The following is a 25036-nucleotide window of genomic DNA, read 5'->3' as shown; positions in this document are numbered from 1 at the left end:
GACTGTACTTCCCCATTTTTTGTCAACACTCATACCTTTAGTTTTAGGGCATGTAATCAATTGGCTAGACACAATCCCTATCATCTTCATAACTAAAAGTTCAGATGATGGTAGTGGTTTGAGGTACACATGCTAGAAGAAGGATTTTTGCTTATTAACGATAATAATCATCATCGAACAACTCTTCTAAGTCAATATTCTGGAAAAATCGGGCATATAACATGCATATTTTTTCTTATTCTCAGGGTAGCCCTATTAAAGTATCCTTTAAGAATAAATATTTATATTTATTAACAAAAGAAGCAATTCAGAAGTCTGGCGTAAATGCTAGGTCTGTTACTGCATTCTCTGAAAAAATATTTTAACCTTTCTATCTCAATTATGCATCCACAAAAGAAAGGCAAATGGACTTGTGGTGTATTATTTACCTTTTAAAAGTGAAGTTTTGGGTTTTTTAATATAAAGTTATGACAGAAAATAAGAAAAATATAGAAAGGAAACATAAGATCACCATTGAACTTACCACCTAGACATAATCTTAACGTTTTGGTACATTTCCTGTTTGGTAAATTATTATAGCTCTTTAAATGAATGCTGGGCAAGTTATGGTTATCCCAGATTTTTTAAGAGCCAATTATATGCCAAATGTTCCATAAGATATTTTTATTGATTATTTAAATAACATTGCAGAAAATTGACAATTATTTATATTTGTGCTGTATTTTTAATCTTGATCAATATCACTGTCATTTTGTATATCCTTTTGTATATATCTTTATTTTTTTATGTTTATCATTTTTAATGTCTATTGATAGTTCAGTGAATTAATATGCTATAAGTTTGCTTAACTTTTCCTAAAGGAAGCTTTAATATGAATGTTAAGCCCTTGGAAGAGAGAAAAAAATATGAAAGTTGTAAGTCTAATTTTCCAGAGTATTGATTAGCCAACAAAACTTGCTATTTGATATTTTAAATAAAGTTTATTTTTTAAATAAACCAGAATTATTGCAGAAACATAGTGTATGGGTATATAATGTGTAGTTAATGTGGTGGTAAATACCAGTTCCCTGTGGTATCTTTTTAAGTAAATGATAATAACGAAGCTATGCTTGTAAGGATTAATGAGCAGTTTGCCGGCTATATTAAACTCCATAGTAATTATCCTTTTAGTTTATCCATTAATTATCCTTTAAATGGCACATCAAGTGGTAAGCACTCAAGTGTTACAAAGCAAAGTTAAAAAAGTGATACATTCGTTAGTGCCTTCCAATGTAATTGGAAAAAATATCAGATTAAGCATAGTTGAATGGTTTTATTCCCAAAGAGTAAATTTTAAAAATTAAAAGTATGCATCTTACCATCTTCCTTGGCCAAAAAAATCAATCTCTTTTCCTTGCATAAACGGCATTTGATAGTATTTTTATTAGTTTGGCATGTCAGAGAATATGAACACTTTTACAGAGTTAACTCTTAGCACCTATTGTCATCTGAAACATGTCCATATTCGGGTAGATCGATGAACCATCTGATCCAGGGTCTGGTCTTTGACAGTAACAAATGTTGAGTGCATTCAGATCAGACGTCAGATCGCCACAAATGTACCTTATCAGTCAGTAGTAAACCAGTGGGTAAGTTATTGGCCCAGAGACTAAAAAAAAACCTTTACAATTTGATCTTAGCATGTGTTTCTGCAAATCCGCTCATTACGTTTTTGTAGAAGAAATGTTTCCATGTTGCTTGTTTTGGTCATATCCTTTAGTAGTAAAAGCCACAGATGAAGAACGAACACATAGCCAAAAGGTGCATCTCTTTATTACTCTACAGATCTTGCTTTCCAGATTCATGGACTATTTCCTTGTTCTTGGAATAATGGAATGGATGAATAAAAACTCCATTGTTGAGACCCACGCTCCCTTCCCCTTTACTTTCTCCCTTCCGGATCTTTTGTGTTCTTCCTTGCCTCTTAGATCTCTCCTCATATGAACATCTCCTGTGGTGCCATTCTCTTACTTCCCCTACCTCATTATCCACTCTCCTTCCTACCTCACGGCCTGTGATCATTTTCCTATTATGTCATTAAAAAAATGAGCCTGATTCTCAAAGTGAGCCTGTATCATTAAGAGTTATGAAACACTGGTTGGTTGGCCCAGTTGGTTGTCAGATGGTGCTAATGAGATCCAGGTCAGGGGTACGTCCCCATATGGGACTGTTAGGTTTTTCTTTGTTTAATGGCCTCAGACTACACCTCTGGCTTTGACCAGCTCTCATAAATGTATTCAAGTGGTCAAAAAGGATTGTGGGTAGATATGTACAAATCCAGTCATGCTACTGGAAAACTCATACAAAGTTTGCTTCTAGTGGATAGTTAATTCAACAAATGTTTAGTAGTGCTACTACTAGTGCCAGGGGAGAATACTAACATAAATGAGATGCATTCCTGATCCTAAGAAAGCTTACTGTCTCCGGGCTGACAGCCTGTGAATGACTATCTGAATATAAGGCAGGATGAAATATGTCTGAAATAGTGGTACTAGCAAGTGGTTTAGACACATAAAAGATGGAACAGTGAAATCTGATGGGAGAATCCGGAAAGGTTTCATGGAAGAGATGGCAGGTGAACTAGCCTTTGTAAGAGGGGTGGGATTTTCCTAAAGACATTAGATTTCATATTTTATCTGCTATGTATAGGATGTTATTGAAAGAGCAGGAAAGGAGGGAGGTGTACATAAGGGAAAAGGACATTCATTTAACACATATTTACTGAGCACTTACTCTGTGCCAGTACCTATGCTAGGCATGGGGAATTTAGAAATGGATCCAGCATGGTGTCAGCCCTGGAGGGGCTCACAAGTCTTCTGAGGGCGATAGGCAAATACGTAGTTAATACAATGTGGGAAGTTCTGCACTTCAGGTAAACACATGAGGAAGGCCATCTTCCCTTGCTTTTTAAGAGCTTACAGAGGTGGCAGACGTCACTAATTGATTATGGCACCATTTCCCACTGGGTCCAGAATTCTTGATGAAAGACAGCTCTAGATGGTTGTGTTTAAATCTTCTCCCAACTGTAGCCTGTTCGTCCAGGATTGGACAACTGAGTAACACACACTCAACTCACAGGTACGAACAGACAAGGAAGGCAAATCAGATTCTTTGTCTCTGAGAAATGTGACCTAGGAAAAACTAAGGAAACAGCAGTGGGAGTGTTAACAGAAGGGATGCTGGAGGAGTTAGACGAAGCAGAAGCTGTAGGTAGAGATGTGTAGAATAGAGGGAGAGAGTGAGGCAGTTGGAATTGGTAGTGAGTAAGGTGGATGGATAGGAGCTAAAGCCTATGAGAAGGAAGCCAGGCAGATGGTGAGAGACAGACAGAAAGGACGTGGTTCCTAAATACAGCCTCGTTTCTTACAGCATTCCTGTTCCCATCCCCATTCAGACAAATCCATCGCACAGCAAAACGCCTGTTTCTCAAGGTCTCAGTGAGACACTCCTTTCCCCCAAAAGGTCTTACCCCAAGCACCGGGTTAGGACCAACTGGAAAGGACACAACAACTTGGGTAGATTTGGGTTATCCAAAGGCAATTATAAGATAGACATTCTTCACTTTGTGCAGTGAACTTGTTATACACAAGGGTGCAACGTGAATCATTTTCCCTTACGTAAATAAATAAAGTGATTTCCACTGGAATACACTGATGTTTTTCTTCATTTCTTCCTTCTCATTGCCTTCATTTAACAGAAGGCACACGTGAGAATTGTGAGATGCTCGCTTCCTGTTCCCATCACATTGCTGGTATGGCCCCTGTCCCGCTGCCCCGCGGCCCTCTGTGCACTGTCTCCTTTCTAGGCTGTGAGTTCCTGGAGGACAGGAGTCAGGTCTTTTCTGCTTGATGCCTCCGGTACTCAGCTTAGGCTGGACTCAGAGTAATGACTCAGTAAGTGTTTGCTGGATGAAGTGTGTATGAGTATTCAGGTATGTGAATTCCAAGGCACTCTCAGAGTTCTTTATTTTTTTTGGTGTTACAGTTTGACAGAATGGCCATGTCCTGTTTGTAGATGCATGTACACCCTTCTTCCTCTAACAACCACTCCCCTCAAAAAAAAAGAGACTTTCTTCTGGCCTGTTACACTGTTATACTAAGTAAATCTCTAAACAGTCAGTGACTGTCATCACACTGGAATGCGGAGCCCCACGCCGGCATAAGGAGCCTCTCTGGCAGATGTTGCTGGACCAGTGCTGGGCAGACAGACAGCCACCCTTCCAGCCTCCTAAAGTAGTCTGGTTCCAAGGCTCTCTCAGGCCCAGGGCTAGTTCAGCGCCACCCAGGAGGCCATGAAAAGCTCGAGGAGTCTGGGTTCTGGAGAGCCATGGCCCCAAGTCCACTCACTACAGCACAGCTTTGGGGATAATCAGTCAGTCATCAGGACCACAGACCTCCCTGGGCACCTCTTGTCTGCTACCCTCAGGCAGATGTCTGGACCTGGGTGTTCATTCTCTCTGTCTCTCTCTCTCAGTCCTGTTCTGCTCCCTGCTTGGTCCTTATGTCTTTCAAGTCTCTTTTTTCTATTTGTTTTGTTCTGCCGGTCTCTCTTTTATGTTAGGACATTTTATCAAATGTCAGGTGATCCTTCTTTACTTTGGGTGCATTTTTTCCTTTATCTTCTCTGTTTAAATAGAAAGATAGTATATATATAGCAAAGCACACAAAAGATGCATGTGCAGCTCAGTGAATTTGTCACAAAGCCAATGCCACTTCACCTGGCCCGATCCCACTCAATCTCCAGGTGTCAGGTCACACGTCATTTCCTGCTCAAGCCGGGCTCTCCCTTCTGGGGTTGGGTCCCTTGGTGTTTACTGGTGTGGTGCTCTGCACCCCAGCCCTCACTGCTATCCCCTGTCCTAGCACTCAGGTCACTTACAATCCCTATTGACGGCTGTCTCCAGCTGGGCTGTGCTCTCCGTGGAGTCAGGGACTGTGCTGGCCCCTTCGCTGCCTTTTCCTCGGCCCAAGCACAGAGCCTGGCACATAGTAGGTGCTGAATAAGTATTTGAATGAGCGGTGGCGTAGTAGGGGAGGAGTGAAGGGAAAAAAGGAAGTGAGAGAGAGGAATTTGTTTCCTGTTTTCAAGGAGCTCACTGTCAGGGAAGACAAACTCAAAAAATAGATCATTATAATGCATGATGAAAATGACTCAGGGAGGCTCAGGACAGTGTGGCAGCCCGAAGAAGAGCCTTCAGTCCTTGAGCTGAGGTTTGCTTTTTTGCTTCCTGCTTTTAGCTAGGCTTTGACATGCCCCTAGGAAAGTGTTTCCTCGGGGAAGGGTGCCTTGCTGGGGAACAGGGCCCCGTGTGGAGACATGTGAATGCAGCATAGCTTGCTCAGGCTAGGCCCTGGTCAGGACTAGGGAGGCGAATAGCGGCAGGTGGGTCTGGAAAGGAAGGTGGTGAGGGGCTCCCTGACCAACAGTCCAGTCTGCCCTGGATCCAGATGGTGTGGACAAAGTCCCAGACCTGTCCTGCTGTGATTAGGTCTGTGACTTCAGGAGGGCTTGGGCTCCGGATCACCCCAGCATTGCTCCAGGTCCCGTCCCCTGGACCTCCTCTGCTCGGCTGACCCTGCAGAGGTCTCTCCAAATTCAGCTGGTCTCTCAGAAGGTGGAGGGGGCAGCCAGGATGGTGAAAGGGGAGGAGCATGCACTGTGGAGTCCGGGCTCTGCTCAGAGGCCCAGCTCTGCTTCCTAGCAGTTGTAAGACCTTGAACCTTTCTTTACCTTTGAACCTGTTTCCTCATCTGTAAAATGAGATAATAGGAGTCGTGAGCATTAAATGTGAAAAGTGATTTATGGACTGCTCTACACACATATTAGGATCCAGACCCAGTGTTTCTAAAATGCTGTATGGGTTAAAAGGCACTTGAAAACAAAAAAAAGTATAAACTGTTATACTGATTTATTATCCTTGGTCTTCGTTTCCTGGTTGGTCAAGTATGGGGCCCAGTACCCGTTGCTTAGTTCAGGCCGGTTTCCTGTCATAATGGCATATATTACCACCCGGCAGGGGTTGTGAATGAGGTCCCTGTCACAAAGCACATGGCCTTGTTCCTTAATTGCCAGGGTGGAATTAATTTGCTCTTCCTGTTTCTCTTGTGACAGGAAGTAGATGTCCTTGAATTTCAGTTGATTAATGGAGGCCTCTGAGCAGAGTGCTCCAGCCTCTCTTGCTTTTAATCCTTATGCAATGCAAGGCCCTAATTTGATAATTTTGCTGTTTTTTAGATGGATCACCTACTGGTTGAAAATATTGAGCGGGAAACGTTTCATCTCTGCTCCCGCCTCATTAATGGGCCTTACCGGCAGACGGTGAGAGCCCTGGTCTTCACATTAAAGCACCGAGCCGAAATCCGGGCTCAGGTGAAGGACGGCTCACTGCCGGTCGGCACGTTTGTACAGACCCACAAAAAATGACCTGAGGATGGTTCCGGCCCTGGGCTGGGCACAAAGGGGAACGCGCCTCTCTCTGCCATTCAAAGACTCTTTTGAGTTTGGGTGACGGCTGGTGCTGGCTGTGCTCCATTTTCCCCTAGTGCCATTCCTTCAGACAGACCGAGGACACACAGAGCCTGGGAGACGGGCCTGCAGGAGACGCTTCATTAGCTGGAGTGTGCTGGTGCTGCCTAACGGGACGTGAGCTGGCTGTCACTGGGAAGCGCCGTACAGTTGCCGTCACCCAACACAGGGAAAGGGTGACGGATTTCACTGTGAGTGTGCCAAGGACACCTCTAAACTTCCCTGTGTCAGACAGATGAAGTTACTACTTTATTTCGCCACCCTGCAGGTAACTGAAACTCAATTACAGCTGCCACCGCTCAGTTCCGTCCCCCGAGTTTAGATAACTCCGGTGCCTCTCAGAACTCCCCGTCTGTTCTCTTTGCTCTACCCCAGGGGTGAGCCTGCTGGAGCCAGCCACCTCCCCCTTCTTTCCAGAACTCACTTATCTGAAGGTTTCAGCTCTCCCTGGAAGACCTTCCGCACTTGTCTCGGGAGCCCCCATGCTGAGGCTTCTAATGAGGGACTGGCCTGAAGCATCCCCAGGCCTTGGGGCTTATTTGAATACATTGGCGCTCTCGGTTTAGGGCTTGGTAGAAGATATGTAATGAAATTTCCCTTGAAATGAATTACTGTTGTAGAAAAATGACATACATGTACATTTAAAAATGAAATACCTCTCTATGGACCTGCTTGAGCAATTATGTACGTGATATTTGCTTTTTTAAAATAATAATAAACTGGGAATTTTTTCCCCCAAAACAAAAGGTATGGCTTGTTCATTGAAAAGTGTTTTGGATTGAGAAAGAGTATAATTGGCCAAAATAATGATTGGACAGGAAGTTGAGGGAGATAGCAGTACCCAAGGAAGGTTTTTAGTGGGGGGGGGAGGTGTGGGGGGCGGGACTAGACCATATTTGTAATCTGGAAAGAGGAGCAGATAGAAAGGGAGAGATTTAAAATACAAAAAAAGAGAGGATGGGTTACAAGCAAGGACAGGGAAAAAGAAGAGAAGGGACTAATATTGTCTACCTGCTTTTTTTTTAAATGCTAACTTTACAGATCTTTTTTTTTTTTTTTTTTTTGGTGAGGGAGGTTGGCCCTGAGCTAACATCTGTTGCTAATCTTCCTCTTTTTTTTTTTCTCCCCAAAGCCCCAGTACATAGTTGTATATCCTAGTTGTAGGTCTTTCTAGTTCTATGTGGAGCGCCGCCACCGCATGGCCTGATGAGCAGTGCCAGGTCCACGCCCAGGATCCAAACCCGCGAACCCTGAGCCGCCCAAGGGGAGCGCGCAAACTTAACCACTCGGCCAGGGGGCCGGCTGCTAACATTGTCTACCTTCTAAGTCTAGGTACACTTCCTAAGATAATTGATGAGCATTTCCATTGCTCTTTATATACTTTAAAAACTGTTGTTGAATTCTTCCACCTGTTTTATTAGTAGGTATTGTTTCCGTCTTTTAGATGTCTTTATTCAGTAGCCGTTCACTGAGTGCCCATTCCATGGGTCACTGTGGGTACCGAGCAGGAGCTGCAGGTGAGACCCTGCGCTCAGCAAGCAGGAGTGTCTTGTTCAGTCTCCCACTGCTGGCAGCTGTTGGAGCAGAATAATAATTGAGCAGTTAACCATGTGCTCAGCACTATGGTAGACATTTAAAATAATAATGACAGTACCCAATTAAAGATGAGAAAAGTGAGGCTCAGAATGGTGTAGTAGGGGCCAGTGTGGTGACATAGTGGTTAAGTTCACACACTCTGCTTCAGCAGTCTGGAGTTCACAGGTTCGAATCCTGGGTGCAGACCTACACACCACTCATGAAGCCATGTTGTGGAGTCATCCCACATACAAAGTGGAGGAAGATTGGCACAGGTGTTAGCTTAGTGACAGTCTTCCTCAAGCAAAAAGAGGAAGATTGGCAACAGATGTTAACTCAAGGCCAATCTTCCTCACCAAAAAAATAAAATAAAATGGTGTAGTAACTTCCTCAAGGTCATACAATTAGTGAATGGCAGATCTAAGATCAAAGCCCAGGGCTCTCTGACTATATACAATCTCCCTGGTTGATTTCATCTACTCTCATGATTCAAACATCATTTACATGCCAATGACACTCCAGTTTGTATCTTCAACCCATACCCGTCCCCTGAGTTTCAGACAATGTCTTCTAGATGTCCCGTGGGCATCTCAGGTGTAACATGTCTTCTCTTACTTGGCAATACTGGCAGTGCAGGCACTCCAGCTAGGAACTCAGGGCTCAGCCTAGACCCCTCCTCTCCCACCCTCACCCAACCAAGGCCTGATGGTTAAAAGCTCATGCGTATTTAGAATCTCTTGCCTCTCCTCTATCTCTAGTACGACTTCAGGACTGCATCCTCTCACGCCCAGACTGACTATATGGCTTCCTAAGTGGTCCCTCTGCTTCCAGTCTTAACCTCTTCAAATTCACCTTTCTATGCTAGAAACAAAGTGACTTTCAAAACTGGAAACCCCAGCGTGCCACTCCCCCTCTGAGCATCTTCATGTGCCGTTTCTGTCTCTGGAATGCTGCTCTCCTCCTGATTTCCCCTCCTGCCCCAGCGTGATGTCCTGTGTGCTGTTCTATCCATGTCTTCATCTTCTGTGCTGCTGCTTTCGAATCTGTCTCCCCACTAAACTGTAACCTCCTGATGTCAGGAATCCTGTCTTACTCACTGGGTGTCTTCAGTGCCTAAAACAGTGCTTGTCCAGGAGTACCCAATAAATATTTGTGGAATTGATAGGTATCCAGGTGTTGTTTGTGCTCTTCCTGCTTCCACCCTTGTTTCCCTTGTAGTCTGTAATCCACAGAGTAGCCAGAATGAACCTTTTAAAATGTAAAACAAATCATCTGTCTTCTTTATCCCTTCTAGTGGCTTCCATCTCACTCAGAGCAAAATCCTAAGCCCTTACTGTGTCCTGCAAGGCCCAGTGTGAACTGGCTCCTGGCTGCCTCTTTGACTTCATTTCCTAACATTCTCTCCCTTTCTCACACCCCTGTGGTCCCATTGGCTCCCTTGCTAAACACACATACCAAGCATGCTGCTGCCTCAGGGCCTTTGCACTCACACTTCCCTGATCGCAGTGCTCTTTCTGTGGATCTCTGCGTGTTCCTGTCCTGATTTGATTCAGTTCTCTGTTTGCTTTATCAGAAAGGCCTTTGTTGACTACTCTAAATAGAACAGCACTCCCTCCTAACCATTTTCTAATACTCTACCCTGCTTCATTTTTTTTCAGAGTATTTATCACCGCTTGATACAGTTATTTATTTCTTTATTGTCTGTCACCACCCCCCCTTCAAGAATTTAAGCTTCTTGAAAGCAGAGTCTTTGTTTTGTTCCCTTCTGTATCTCCACACACAAGCTAGGTCTCCATAACCATTTTATTGAATAGTTGAATGACTAGTTACGAGTGTACAGGAAAGGCATCTAATCCAGTCAGGGAATGCTTCCTGGAGGAGGTGATACCCGTGTGCAGTCTTAAAGGGCAGAAGTAGGTAATTGGCTGGTTGAGGTGTATGCCTGGCAGAGAAAGCAGAGTAAGGAAAGACTCAGAACTGTGAGATATCTGGAAGGTGCTTGGTATGGCTGGAGTGGAGCACACATGCAGGAGAATAGCTGGAGATGAGGCAGGAGAGGAACACAGGGACCAGAACCAAATCTGAAGGGTCCTGAGCATCAGGTGAAGGTGTTTGGATTAGCAGGAATTGGTTGGTCTTCTGTTAACAGGCTGTGGAAGGCAAGCTGGAGCTGGGGAAGAGACTGGAGGTAGGAAGCTTCATTTATAAACACCCAGAAAGTTCTGCCAACTTAGGAACGCAGGGTAAGTCGAAAACCAATTGCTCTCTGGCTGAAAGGCTTAGGTGGTGATAGTTGGAAAGTAACGTGATTGCAGAGATGTGCCCTGCAGATTGGGAGAGCAGGCTGGGTTATTCGTGGCTGTTTCCTTCTTGATGCATGTGCAGAATTCCTGTGAACACTCATCGAGCTATTCCGGGTGCCTGCTGAGGGGCACAAGGCTCGCAGACCCCATCTAAGCTGGCCCGCTGCTAAGGGCCCGCTGAGCTCCAGCCTGCCGGAGTGAAAGGGTCACTCCTGAAATGGGGCAGGAGAAGTTCCAAGGACCACGGAGTTACCCGTGGGTCTCGGCATGAATATGTCTTCCAAATGTGTTTGGTTGCTAGAGGAAATTTGGGAAATTAAATACTATTAGAATCTGCTCCAATAGCTGATTGATCCTTTTCTTGTGGTGGTTAGATTGGAGCTCCTGATCCTTTGGGTAGGGATTGAGTCTGTATTTTCATTCATTCACTCAACAAACAAATGTTACCCATCTGCTGTGTGCCAAGGACGAGACAGTCACTGGGGAAACTGCAGTAAATGAGATCTAATTTCCAGCCTTGGGGGAGTCTTAGTCTGGTGGGGAGATAGACACAGGGGTAGATAATGATAGTATAGCACATTTGGTGTTTACCGTAGATATTCCTTTTAAATGTTGAGAAAGTGGAAAAACGGGTCATTGACACCATTCTAAGGGAAGCAGAGTCTCCACAGAGGGTTGACATTTGAACCCAGCCTTGAAGGATAGGTAGGAGTTCTCAGCAGAGGGAGGGGGTGCGCAAAGCACAGAGGTGTGACACGCATGCCTCGTTTCAGGAGCGGCAAACAGTATGGACAGTGGAGGCACAAGCTTCTTAGGCATGATGATGGAGAGAAATGAGGTGAAAAAGGAGACAGGGCTGGGAGGCCTTGTAGAGGAGCTTGGCCTGTGGCCTTCAGATGGTGGGAGGCCTGAGGAGTTTTTGAGGATGCATTTTGGAAAGGTAAAAACGTTCTTACATAAACAGGTATGTAAGAAAAGTTTTAAAAATTTAAAAACCCCAACAATTTAAGGCAAAGGAAAGAAACACTGTGAGACTCAGTAAATTAGATTTTTTTTTTGACAAATGAAGTTTAGAGTTGACCAAACAAATATCATTAGAGTCCCAGGTTTAAAAAACGGCAGAACGCTCAGATAACACACTTTCTGCATTCAGTGGTGAAGAAACAGGCATCTGGCCTTTTTTCATTTAGAGAATATCAGGTTCTTAAACTTGTGCCTGTCAACCTTGGTTTTCTTTTGCTGCAGCCTCAGGCCTCAGAGCCTCACTCTGAGATTTGTAGTGTGTTCTGGATGCGTTTATCACAGGCAGCTGGGGTGAGGGCTTAGTTTGTTACTGCCCATTATTGCTGTCGAAGGGAGTCCATCCAGAAAACAAGGCCTTGGGAGCTTCGATTAGTACGGTGACACTGCCTTGGTTTCAAAAGAGAGATGGTTTGATTGGATGACATTGTATTTTCTTTTAAATCCACCAAAATGATACAGTTGCTGTCAGGGGTAGCTTACCCATAAGCCAAGGAGGCTGGTTTCAGGATCCAGGACCAGGATGTCCAATCAAATGCTGCTGCTTCATCTTGTTAAAATCGTTCGTTCAGTGCGTATTTAGCGAGTTCTTATGTGCCAGGTCCGAGGGTCACAGGGATGAAGAAGACATAGTCTCTGGCCCCAAGAAGCTCACAGTCTAGTGAAGGAGAAAGATAAACAAACTTTAAAACAAGGCAAATGATTATGAATTATGGGAATTCAAAGAAAAGGAAATAAGCCAATAAACATGTTAGAAGATGCTCAACCTCACTAGTAATCAGGGAATAGCAAAGATTAGTGCCATCCTTAAAGACCTAGATGATACAGGAATAGCGATCCCCATTATCTCTCTGTTTAATTCACCAGTCTGGCCCCTACAAAAACCAGAGGGATCCTGGAAGATGACAGTGGACTACAGCAAAATCAATCGAGTAGTAATTCTAATTGCAACTGCTCTGCCAGATGTGGCATCTTTCCTAGAGCGCATTAACATGTTCTCAGGAACATGGTGTGTAGCCATTTATCTGGTGGAGGTTTTTCTTTCCTTCCCTATCAGAAAGGAAGATCAGAGTTCATCTTCACTTGGAACAGACAAAAGTTTGCATTTACAGTCTTGCCCCAGGGCTGTGAACTCTCCTACCCTCTCACCACCTAGTCTGAAAAGGCCTGTACTGCCTAGATACCTTGCAGAACATCACACTGGTCCACTATATTAAAGACAGCAGTTAGCTGGGCCAGATGAGCAAGACACAGCAAGTATATTGGAAGCCTCAGTGAGACACATGCATTGCAGAGAGTGGGAGGAAACACTGTGAAGATTCAGGGGCCTGACGTATCAGTGAAATTTTTAGGAGCCGATGGTCTGGGATATGCCAGGGCTATTCCCTTCAAAGTAAAAGACCAATTATTGCCTTTCCCACTCCTCCACTAAGAAAGAAGCACGATGCCTGGTGGCCCTCTTTGGGTTTTGGAGGCAGGATATTCCACACGTGGGAATACTTCTCCATCCCATATACTGGATGACACAGAAGGCTGCCGGTTTAGATGGGGGCCCAGAGCGCGGGAGAGGGCTATAGTACAAGTAGCCATGCTGCGCAGACCATATGATCTGGCAGAACCCATGGTATTTGAGGTATCTGTGGTGGGAAAAGATCCCCGTGGAGTTTATGACAAGACCTAGTGGGAGAATCACAATGTAGATCCCTGTGGTTCTGGAGCAGGGCCATGCCATCTGCAGCCAGGAATGACACGCTTTTCAAAAGCAGCTCCTGATTTGCTACAGGATTCTGGAAGAGACAGATCGTCTGAGCCTGGATCATCAAGTTGACCATGCAGCCACAGCTGCTCATCATGAGCTAGATTCTGTCAGACCCATCAAGTCAAAAGGTCAGAAAGCCCAGCAGCAATTCATCATAGGATAGACGTGGTACTACTGGCATCGGGCACAGCAGGGCCAAAGGGCAGAAGGTAGCTGCATGAGCAGGTGGCCCAGACGTCTCTGTCACTCACCACCTTTGCGTCAGTGCCTCTCCCTCAGCTCACCTATGGCTGCCTGGGGAGCTCCTTGTATCCAGCTGGAGGAGAAAAAAGCCATGCTTTGTTCCTGGGTGGATCGGCTCAGGAACAGTATGTGTGAGCAAGCCAAAAATAGACTGGCTGCACTGCAGCCCCACACAGGCGTGTCCTTGAAAGACAGCCGAGGGAAAATCCTTCCAAGGGGCAGAGCTTTGGATAGTGCACCTAGTCATCTACTTTTTGTGGAAAGAGAAGGGCCCAAGGTTAGAATATACATGGATCTCATGGGCAGTGGTGAATAGCTTGTCTGGTTGATTAGGGGTCTGGAGAGAATAAGATTGGAAAATCGGGGACAAGGAGATCTGGGATAGAGGCATGTGGTGGGACTTCTGAGAGTGGGCACCATATGTGAAGATCATTGTATTCCATGTTAACACCCACCAGAGGTTGTACACCACGGAAGAAGCACTCAGCAACCATATGTATGCAGTTGACATCAGCCAGCCTCTATCGAAGGCCACCCCAGAGCTGGGTGCATCAGCAGAGTAAGCATGCTGGTGTGGAGAAAGTGCATGTATGGGCCCAATAGCATGGGCTCACACTCATCAACACTCATCTGGATATTGCTGATGCTGAGTGTTCAACCTGCCAGTTACAAGACCAACTCTGAGTCTCAGCTACGTCTCCATTCCTTGAGAAGAACAACCAGCCACTTCATGAGTTGAGTATATTAAACCCCTTCCACCCTGGAAAGAGCTGTGATCCATTGACTGGAATAGACATATATTCCAGATATGGCTCTGCTTGCAGGGCTCCATCCAGCAGAACTCTCCAAGAGTTTACAGTGTGTTTAATCTACTGGTTTGGATCCCATATGACTCTACAGCAAGGGAGGGGCAGCACTGGGCACATGGCTGTGGAGTCCACTCGTCCTTTCACACACTGCGCTAGCCGTAAGCTGCCAGTTTGGAACTCTCTGTTGAAGACACAGCTGAGCACCAGCTCAGAAACAATACTCTGTGAGAATAGGGTGCCATCGTCTGGGATGCAGCGTACATTCTAAATCAAAGACTAGTACCCAGTGCTTTGTCTCTGTAGGTGGCATACATGGGCCCGGGACGCAGGGGTGGATGCAGGAGTGGTCTCACTCTTACCATCATTCCAGGAAGCATTTGTGCTTCCTGTCCCCACAACTCCGGGTTCTGCATCCTCTCTGGGTTAGAGGTCCTGATTCACAAAGAGGCCACGAGGGGAAACGTTGAGGTGACTATTGAACTTTTAGCTGTGACTGCCACCCAGGCACTTTGAGTTCCTTGTGTCAAGGGGCTAGCAGGCAAGAAGTGGAGTCACCATTCTTCCAGGGGTAATTAGCCCTCCTCGTCAGGAGGAGGTAAGGCTGCTGTTGAGCAGTAGCAGGCAGGGCGGTTTATCTTTGGTATCCAGTTGACCCATTTGGAGACCTCTTGGTGCTCCCTTGCCCAATATTTATGGTGAATCGGCAAATGTAGGGGCCATGGCCTGAGAAGGATATGGTGACTACAGGCTCAGACCCCTCAGGACACAGGGTCTAGATCATGCCGCCATGTAAGTCACTGAGACCAGGAGAGGTGCTAGCTGAGGGTAGGGGGAATCTAGAATGGACAGAAGAGGGAGATGATGAGTATCAGTTATGGCCTCAAGACCAGTCAGTGTTGGGGCTGTAGTTTGTCCCACTAACTTTTCTCTGTAAGTTTCCCCCAGGAAAAGAGGCCCACCAGAATCCTGGAAGGGCTGCTCCCAGAGCTTAAACGAAGGAGTGGAGCTGAGCCCACAAGGTGTGGGCTGTAGTCGACGCTATCCTGCACTGCCCACACCAACCCCCCCCCACCTCCAGGGCTGATGGGCCTGTTCCCTCTCAGCCAGCAGCCCTCACTGGGAATTTCCCTCAGCTGAAGACAGTTACCTCATCCAAGGTCATACCCTTTGCCCAGGGTGGGTAGATCCAGAGTTATAAAAGTCTGGCCCCATTTGCCCCAACTCAGGACAACTCTGAAGGGCCATCAGAGCTTCAGAGCTCCCCGTGGGACTGGCTGAGGTCCTAATACTGCATCGCCCAATTCACCTCTCTGTCTACTCTTGATTCTTGCCCCACCTCCACCCAAGAGCAATCCCTAATTAACTTCCTGTATGCTAATCTCCATCTTAGAGTCTGCTTTCCAGGGAACCGGACCTGCAACATAGCTCTTCTAGTTGTTGGTAACAACTCTTGGGCAAAGGTCCCTTTAAAAAAGGGACAGATAGTAAAGATTTAGGCTTTGTGGGCCATATGGTCTCTGTCACAACTGCTCAGCTCTGCTGTAGTAGTGCAAAAGCAGCCATAGACAATATGTGAATGAGTGAGCGTGGCTGTGTTCCACTAACACTCTATTTACAAAAGCAGGCAGTGGGCTGCACTTGGTCTGTGGGTCTTAGTGGCCAACCCCTGCTCTAGGAGAAAATTTTTTACATGTACACAAGGTAGGTTTGTACAAAGATTTTAATTGCAACGTGGTTTGTAAGAATAAAATTTTAGAAACAATCTAAATGTACACTCGAAAAAGAATGGTTAAATTGTGGAACTTGCAGGTTTTGGAATACTATGCAGCAGATAAAAAGAATAAGTTTAGAGCTATGTAACAGCACTGTCCAATAGAAATATAATGCGAGCCACATGTGTAATTTTTAATTTTTCAGTAGCCACACCAAAAAATGTAACAAACAGATGAAATTAATGATATATTTTGAGCTCTCTACACCTAAAATGTTATCACTTCAACATGTAATCAACAGAAAAATTATTTATGAGATATTTTACTTTTTTTTTGTACTAAGCCTTTGAAATCTGGTGTGTATTTTAACTTACAGCACATCTCAAGTCGGGCTAACTACGTTTTCAAGTGCTTGATGGCCACCTATGGCTGGTGGCTACTGTATTGGACAGTGCAGACCTGGAAGTACTGACATGGAAACGCCACTGAGACATATCGTTAAGAGAAAAGGGGAAGTTGCAGAACAATATGCACAGTATGAACCATGGTGTAAGAAAAAAAACTATTTCTGTAAGAACATATTGAAACAAAGAGAAAAAAGAAAAAGCTGTGTACAGATACCCAATTTAGAGAGAGGCTCTGGGTGCAGTGGGGGGGCTCGGGAAGGACTCGCTCTCTCCTTACCTGATGTTTTTAAATAAGCCTTTTTTTTGCAGTCATTTTAGATTCACAAAAAGTTGCAAAGATGACACACAGTTCCTATCTGTCCCTCACCTGGTTTCCTCTCTTGTTAACATCTTCCATTAATGTGGGACATCTGTCGAAATTAAAAACCCACCGTGGGTGCGTTGCTGTGAACTAACTCCAGGCTTCCTTCGGACTTCACTGGCGTTTCCACTCACGTCCTTTTCTGTTCCAGGACACAGTCCAAGTTCCCGCATCGCCTTCGGTCCTGCCTCTCCAGCCTCCTCTGCTCTGTGACAGTGGCTCAGTCTCTCCTCGTCTCCCATGACCGTGACAGTCTTGAGCAGAGCTGGCCACGGATTTTGTAGACTGGTCCTCAGTCTGGATTTGGTGATGATTTCCTCGTGACCAAACTGGGGTTATGGGTTTTGGGGAAGAGGACAGAGGCGGAGTGCCCCTCTCGTCACATCACATTAGGCGCACGTGACATCCGCATAATGTGTCACCAGTGATGCTAACAACGTTGACTGCTTGGTGAAGGTGGTGTTTGCCAGGTGTCTCCACAGTAAAGTTAATATTTTTCCCTTTCCATACCCTGTTCTTTGGAGGCAAGACACTAAGTCCAGACCCTACTCAGAGCAGGGATTAAGCCCACCTCCTGGGGGACGGTGGGAGAGCCACTTGAATTATCTGGAATTCTTCCCTAAGGAAGATTTGCCCATTCTCCCCTATTTATTTGCTTATTTAATATCAGTATGGACTCACATATATTTATTTTATACTTTCAATCTGTTTTTTCACGGTGACTGTAAATTCACGTATTTTTTTTTAATGCAGAAAACATACAAACAGCTGTGCTGTGTGAGAAACAAATTCTATGATGGCAAGATTCTCCCTCTACAGCTCTTCACGACTGCCTTTGAGTAGGGTCATCTTTGGCTTATTGCTATTCACCTGGCAACCTCACACAAGCTGTTTCAACTCTGCAGGCCTCAGTTTCCCCATCTGAATGAGAGAGTCTTCATGGAGTGGTCTCAGAGGGGAAGAGGGGATGATGTTTGTATGTTTATAGGTATACAGCTGTTCTGTTGCCTATTAACAGAACTAAAGTCCTTAAGGGCAAGGGGTATCTTCTCTTATTTATGTTGGAAAATGAACCCAGAGCTAATAGTCCTTGAGAACATCACGTAAACGTAATCTTTATATCCCCTCCCACAACCCCAGATGGTTCTCCTGCCCTGCTGTGCTGCCTCTCTGCATGGGATTTGGTTCTGCTTTTCTCGAGTGTCTGACACCCACCCCAAGGCCCGGCATTCAAGGCCTTGTCCTCCTTGGCCTCATTTTTGTGCCTCTCATCTACCTGTACTACGGCCACACAGACGTCCTTGTCACCCCCATGAATTTCAGTGCTTACGGTATCGCCCTCCTCTGTGCCAGGCCCTGGGCTGGGCACCAGGCCACAGAGATGAACCAGAGAGGGGCTCTGAGTCAGAGCTCACAGTCCAATGTGGGCGCCAAGTCCTCGATCCATAGCAATCTGACATACAGAGGGATGAGTGGAGCACTGTGGGAGCATAGTGGAGGGAGGGCCTGGCCTGGAGAGAATCAGAAAGGCTTGGCAAAGATGCTAACTTCTGAGCTGGGCTTTGACAGGTGTATGGGAGTTTACGGGGTAGTGAATGGGAGAAGGCGTATTCCAGGCACAAAGAAAGGTATGTGTGTGTGAACCAGAGAAATGGCAGAGACCAGGGAACAGTCATAAGTGTCATGTGTCTGGAGCCGAAGTTCAGGAAGAAAGAAGGGCCCGAAGTGAGACAGGAGAGTGAGGTGGGGACCTCTGTGAGGAGCCTCAATTCTGGGCTGGCAGTTTCTACTTGCGGAATTTCAAAGGTGTTTTTCTTTTGTTTTTTTTTGTTTTTGTGAGGAAGATTGGTCCTGAGCTAACATCTGTTGCCAATCTCTTCCTCTTCTTGCTTGAGGAAGATTGTTGCTGAGCTAACATCTGTGCCAGTCTTCCTCTATTTTACGTGGGATGCTATCACAGTGTGGCTTGACAAGTGGTGCTAGGTCTGTGCCCAGAATCCGAACCCGCGAACCCCGGGGTGCTGAAGCAGAGTGTAGGAACTTAACTACTGTGCCACCAGACCGGCCCCTAAAGGTTTTGAGGTAAGGAAATACCTAAGTAAAATTGTAGGTGCAGGATCAGGGGCTTGCTGTGTGGGTTACTGTTCACCAGCAAATATTGAGCGGGTATAGCACATCAGTATTTATGTGTTTCCCTCTCTACCTTGGCACGAGCTCCAGGCGGGGACGGTGTCTGACTCATTCCTGTGTCCCCAGCACAGAGTCTGCACAGAGCGGGAACTCAGCGCCCGGCACTGGAGGAGTGGATTAGAAGGCAGGTGAGACCCGGTGCCTGTCCCCGCTGAGGACCTCCCCGTGCAGGACTGGGGCCAGCCCGCCCTTGGCGGCGGGTTTCTCGTGGCTCTCAGCTTGGCGCTGGGTCAGGCCAGCTCCCTGAGAAGGCGCTGGGGCCGGATCGCCTCAGAGCCAGGAAGCACGTGGCCCACGGGGCTTCACTTCAGAGGGAAGCAGCCCACAGCTGTGGGGCATGATCTGAGGCCAGCCCACAGGGGAAAATGTGTCTAGCATCGCTACGGGGACCTCTGGGCCAGTACTGAAGCTGATCAAATATTAGCATTTTTAAAAGGTGTTATTTTGGAGAGACTGTGTGGCGGAGCAGAGTCAAAATAATCAAACCCCGGCCACCACGTCGTGAGCCCCTGCTTGGTGCCGCAGACCGTGCTAGGGACTCTCCGCTTTTTGTCTTATTCTTCTTGTCACCTCCCAAATGTCACCCATCCTTCCCTTCTCCCCCTGCCCAATGCCAGAGCCACTTACCTCGTCTCCTTGGGGCCCTCCCGTCCCTCCTGTAGTCGATTCTCCACCCAGCAACCAAAGCGAACGTCTCAACACACTGCAGGGCGCGCCACTCCCCTGCTCAGAGCCCTCCAGTGGCTCCCACAGTGCTCAAGGTCCCACGTGTCCTCACCTCTGGCACCACCTCATCTTGCCTCCTGCCCCAAGCTCCAGCCACTCTGGCCTTCCGTCCCTCAAACTCGCTGACTGTGGCCCTTCCTTGGGCGTTTGCTGGTGCCTCTGCCTGGCGCACTGTGACCGCCCCGTGGTGACTCCTTGTCATTCAGGTCCCACCTCCTCAGACGGGCCTTCCCTGGCCACCCTCTAATTAGGTGCTCACCCGCAAGCCTCTCTGACGCGTCAGTGCTGTTTGTCTTCATAGGACTCAAGCCCGTCTGCACTCACCGTGTTCACTTCTTCATTTACTTCTTTGCTTTTTGCCTCTCCCACCAGAGCACATGCTTCATGGGAGTGGCCACCTTGTCTGTCTTCTCTGCTGCGTCTCCACTGCCCGGCACAGCGCTTGGCCCCCAGCAGGGCCGCATCTATAGGTGCCAAACAATCGGCTGCCCCTCGGCGCCTCCGGGCTGGCCGCTGAGAGCCTGGCAGCCACGCGCAGGCCCGCGCGGCAGGAGAGGCTACCCCACGCAGCCGACAGATGTGTGGGACCAGAGCTGAGGCGCAGCTCGTATTAGTCAGTGTTGCTTTTGTCGGAATAGGATTAGCGTAAATACCGTCCCGGGCAAGTGGATAAGGTAAAGCTCTGTTAGTTACATTCAGATGTTGATTCCCTGCCACAATCCAGAAGCATCCTTTTGCTGGGTTAGTCCAGTCGTGGCTAAGGGTGCTGCTCAGAGAGGTCAGATGGGGTGGGCATGGGGAGGCTCACACAGAGTCCTTCTCCGTCCCTGCCTTGCTCTTCCCCTCCAGGCCGCTCTCCACATTGACCTGCAGAGTGACCTCTCTGACCCCTAGGATCCAACCTTACCACAGCAGGCAGAAAGCCTTTTACTGGCTCCCAGTGTCCCGGATGAAGCCCACACGCCGTAAATGATGATGAAGATGAAGGTGGTAGCTACCACATACCTCTCTCACAACCCCCACAACAGTCCTGCAAGGCAGGCGAGGATCATTGTCCTCATTTGTCAAATGAAAATCTGATGGCTCAGAGAGGTTCAGTGACTTACCCGAGGTTACTCAGCCAGCGAGCTGCAGACACAGGCACCAAGCCCAGGGCTGTGGGCTGATTGTTTGACGGGCATTCGAGGCCTGTCAGCCTCCCTCGCCAGAGAAGTTGCCAGGCTCGTCCAGGTGCCCAGGCATCAGCCTCGTCCGACTCAGCAAGGAGCAAGTCGGAGGCGGCTGCTTGCCCGTCAGACTGCTGTTTTCTGCCTGAGAAGCATCACTTGCCTCTTTCTCTTCTGCTCCTCAAGGATCATTCCGCATCTGGGGGGAGTCATTTTCCACAGAGTCAAGAGTTCTGAAAACTCGCTTTATTGTTGTACACTGAAAACGGATACCATGTTATGTGTGAGTTATATCTCAATTAAAAGTCAGGTTATATTAGTGTACACAGCAACAGTAGAAGCTAACATTTATGCGGCATTGAACGTCAAGACCGTGCTAAGTGCTTCACATACATTGTCTCACTTTGTAAGGTCCATTAATTTATTTATTTGAATAAGGACCCTCTACACGTGATTAAAAGAAAGAGAGAGAGGGATTACAAAAAAAGCGTTTGGTGAAAAGTCAGTCTCTTTCCTCCTCTGCACTCCTGTCTCCCACGTCCCCTCCCAGAGACCAGTGTGACCAGCTCCTCGGGTGTCCTGCAGAGTCCCGAGTTACTACTATCTCATTTAATCCTCTCATCAGCCCTTTGAAGTAGGTATTATTATCCTTGTATTACATATCAGGACACTGAGGTTCAGAGACAGGAAGCCACATACTCAAGGTCACACAGCTTCCACTTACTCAAGTGGCTGAGCTGGGATTTCTCCCCAGATGAACTGCCTCTCACCCTGTAGGCCACCCTGCCTCCCACAAGGAGGAGAAAACCAGAGCTGAGAAGCGTGTGCTGGGCAATCGGCTGGACACCCTCGTTGACAGGCTTTTGCTCCGCATACCAGTCTTGCAGCAAAGAATTCAAACTTGGGCCTCAGTAAAATGACAAATTCTGACCCGTCATAGGCCTTCGAGGTTATTGACCGATAGTCAAGACCTCAGATTTTCCAACCCTGAATAGTCTTCCGTTCCTGCTGTTTCCTGCCTTCTTGCTCCTTCGCGCGCTTGGTTTGCCCTTCAGTGACGTCGGCTCCGACCAGCTGCTCAGTGTGACTAAGGGTTCGCGGGGCAGGATAGGAGGCGCACAGCCATGCAGCTCTAAAACCTGGGTTCTGCCTCAGCTCCGCCCCGCTGGCCCGCCTGGCTGGGCGGGACCTGTCACTTCTCTGCCTCCATGTCTTCACTCGCAAGATAGGAAGAATTACATCTAACTTAAAAGGTTTGAGGATCCTCAAGTGAGGTGATAGGCCAGTGGCAAGTAGCAAAGCCTCATGCAAATATCGTTATGTTTAGTAACAATAAAAGTTGGAGTAAATCTGGTCGCTCTACGGTGAAAAAGAGCTGGCTAAATTCGCAGCTACTGTGTTCCCTTCTTTCCATCCCCCCCACCAACCTGGTTTTGTAAAATCTTCTACACTTTACAAATGCCTTTTTGTCTATTGTCTTATGAATTCTTGCCCAAGGCCTGGGAGGCAGAACGGGGCAGGAATTATCACCCCAAATGTTCCCAGAGGGGAAGTGCCTTGCCGAGGTCTGGTGGGAGGTGGGTGGTCCTCAGACCTGGCCCCGAGGGACAGAGCCTGTGCTCCTCAGCCTGGCGCTCGAGGCTCAGCGGGATCGGCCCTGCCTCCCTCCCAAGGCTCATCTCTCCGCCGCCCTCTGTGCGTCAGTCTTTCCAAGTGTGTCATCACTCCTCGAGCGTGCAGTGATCTTCCTCAGCCCCTTGTCTGGGCAGCCGACGTTCCCTCCGCCAGGCTGCCTCGTGGATTCCTGCCCATCCTTCGTCAGGCCCTCCCACAGTCCCCGTGACAGGTGCCTGACACAGTAAGTTTTCGTTGTTATCATCACTACTATATTGATCATTTTGCAGAGTGATTCAGGGCCCAGGCTCTGGAGCCCAGTGACCTGAGTTTAAATCCTGGCTCAGCCACTTACTAGCTGAGTGATCCTGGGCAAGTCACTTAACACCTGTATGCCATGGAGATGTGTGCTCACTACGTCCTGAGGGTACCCTCTGGGATTGCTGCGAGGAGTAAATAATCCATGCAGACAGGAGACACAGGCCTCCCGCAGATAAGCACTCAGTGTTAGCTGTCGTTAGGATTTTCTTCTCACTGTGTTCAGGGATGCTGCCCTCTCCCAGGCCCTGTGCTGGGCACACCGAGCTGACTCACGTGCAGTGTCTGGCCTCAGAGTCCGGGGAAAGGGGGCCATGGAGACTCTCCACGACAGTGCCTTCCTTCTGCCCAAGTCACTGTTTTGCTTAAACCACCCTGTGTCCGTGTTAATGGGCTCTCAGGAACCAAGGCCATTCTGCAACCCCTCCTTCCCCACCAGGGGTGGCCTAGGTCCGTGTCCCCCACCACGCCGAGTGTCTCATCCCTGGGGAATGGCTGTCAGCCCCCCTCTCTCCGGGTTAACCCCAGGGACAGGCTGCTCCCTGGGCACAGGGAGAGCGAGCTGCATGAGTCCGTCTCCCTGGGCTGCTTCCCCGGCTGAGATTTACGAGCGGTGCCTGTCGCAGTGACCCTGCCGGCTCAGTTACAGATCTGCTTCCAGACTAGACTGGGGCAGGAGCCTGCCGAGATTTGCCAGGTGGCCCCAAGGGAGAGCCAGGGGCCCCGTCAAACGTGGGACCTCAGACAGCATGGGACCCGTCCAGCTGCCTCGCTGTCGCACGTGAGGAAACTGAGGCCAGAGACGGGGGTTGGGGGGGGGGTCCCTTCAGAGTTCCCACCAGGGGAAGCGGGCCCAGGGTGAAGTCTAACTCGGGCCCCTGAGCACCATCAAGGGAGCTAATTTTACTGCACATGAGTGTCTGACCTCATTATTACCCAAACAGCTTTCTTTTTATATAACAAAAATATTTACTATGGAAACGTGCTTTGAAACTTAAACCTAAAGCAAAACATTGCACTTCCGTAAACAAAGACCATGGTCTGTCCACACGAGCACACTAGGCCTGTATTAGGGGCAGCCTAACGTGCCCAGCCTCACCAGCCTGGGATTACAAAATGGAGTCCCATTTTGTCCAAAAGACGATGACCCTGAGCCCCTTTCTACATAAGCTGGAACTTATCCTTCTCAAAGGGTCCCCCAGTTGTTCCCAGGGATCCCCAAGAGTCATTGCAAACCGGCCTGTCGACTGCAGTCACTGGGAGGTGTCTGCCTGTCTTCCCTCTCCAGCTCTGGCTCCTTCTTCATCAATGTCCTCAACCAGGGAGGCCCTGGGAAGGAGTCCCACTGCTGCCACTGTTAACGCTGCCTGCCGTGGGGGCAGTGTCAGGGCTCACAGGTGCCCCGTGCTGCCTTTCCTCTGCGTGACCACCCTGTGGGCTGGCCCGGGAGGGAGCAGGCCTGCAAGGTGCAGGGGTGAGTCCTCTTTGAGGAGGAAAAGCTCGCCAACTGAGTCCTCGGTCAGGCCACCTCCTCTCTGAACCTGAGCGACCTCAACAGTGACACAGAGGTGATAATGCCCGCTTGGAAGGGGGGGCGTGAGGATCACATGAGGTCACATGTACGTGATGCCTGGCACAGAGTAGGTGTTCCATAAATGCAGTTGCCATCATCATACTGCCTGAGACTGGGTTCCCCAGGAACAGACCCTGAAACAAGGACCTGAGACAAGTGGTTTATTTGAAGGGTGATCAGAGGAGCACCTGCAAAGGTGTTGGAAGGACAGAAGGGAAAGAGTGAAAGGTGTGTTATCAAGTTTCTGCTGTGATCAGCCAGGGCTCAGTTCCACCAAGGAGTTCCCGAGCATGGTGTGGAATGTGCCTCAAAGGTGTCTCAGTCGAGGGGGCGAAGGCTGGGTGTGTATCTACCAGTCTTGGCCGGGGTCTGCTGTGGGGAGAGGCGGTCAAGTCTCTGGCAACTTTCCTTCCTGCAGGCAGGCCAGGCAGAGCAGGCTCTGAGGCCGGAGAAAGTCCTCAGGCAGCGTCACGGGGGCTGGCACTTGGAAGCTGTCAGGTCAGCGTCCACAGAAATGGTGAACGCCAACAGACGCAGGCATCTTCAACTGGACTGTGACCTTGGTCTGAGCAGTCTCTGGGCCTCATTTCCTCTCCTGTCGAGTGAGGAGTTCAAAGCAGATAGATCCTGAGGTCCCAGTCAGCTCCCAGAAGTTCCATAATCTCCCACATTTGTAGGGAGCCTCAGCGCCCCTTG

The 25036-nt window shown here is 48.0% G+C and overlaps 1 protein-coding gene and 2 long non-coding RNA genes across 9 annotated transcripts in view; 2 read left to right on the top strand and 1 right to left on the bottom strand.

The window, feature by feature from the left end:
• Positions 1 to 7301, top strand: part of TCEANC2 (transcription elongation factor A N-terminal and central domain containing 2) — a 35609-nt gene extending 28308 nt beyond the window's left edge. For all 7 annotated transcript variants that reach the window (XM_070509853.1, XM_070509854.1, XM_070509855.1 and 4 more), the window contains exon 5: positions 6274 to 7301. In XM_070509853.1, coding sequence (XP_070365954.1) covers positions 6274 to 6462 — 189 coding nt within the window. In that variant the 3' untranslated portion in view covers positions 6463 to 7301. The remainder of the gene's footprint in view (positions 1 to 6273) is intronic.
• A 4178-nt stretch (positions 7302 to 11479) lies between these two features.
• On the bottom strand, positions 11480 to 19830 carry LOC106833208 (uncharacterized). Its single transcript, XR_006527937.2, has 3 exons — positions 19571 to 19830; positions 11946 to 12120; positions 11480 to 11852 (listed from the first exon to the last, which is right to left on the bottom strand). It is a non-coding gene; the product is annotated as an uncharacterized lncRNA (long non-coding RNA).
• LOC123285887 (uncharacterized) lies at positions 18306 to 22223 on the top strand. The gene is made up of 3 exons (XR_011503383.1): positions 18306 to 18835; positions 18974 to 19071; positions 20519 to 22223. It is a non-coding gene; the product is annotated as an uncharacterized lncRNA (long non-coding RNA).
• The last annotated feature ends 2813 nt before the right edge of the window (positions 22224 to 25036 follow it).

The sequence above is a fragment of the Equus asinus genome, chromosome 5, assembly GCF_041296235.1.
Source record: "Equus asinus isolate D_3611 breed Donkey chromosome 5, EquAss-T2T_v2, whole genome shotgun sequence".
Taxonomy (NCBI): domain Eukaryota; kingdom Metazoa; phylum Chordata; class Mammalia; order Perissodactyla; family Equidae; genus Equus; species Equus asinus.
Note: the sequence above shows the minus strand (reverse complement) of the source record. Positions and strands in the feature narration are given on the sequence as shown.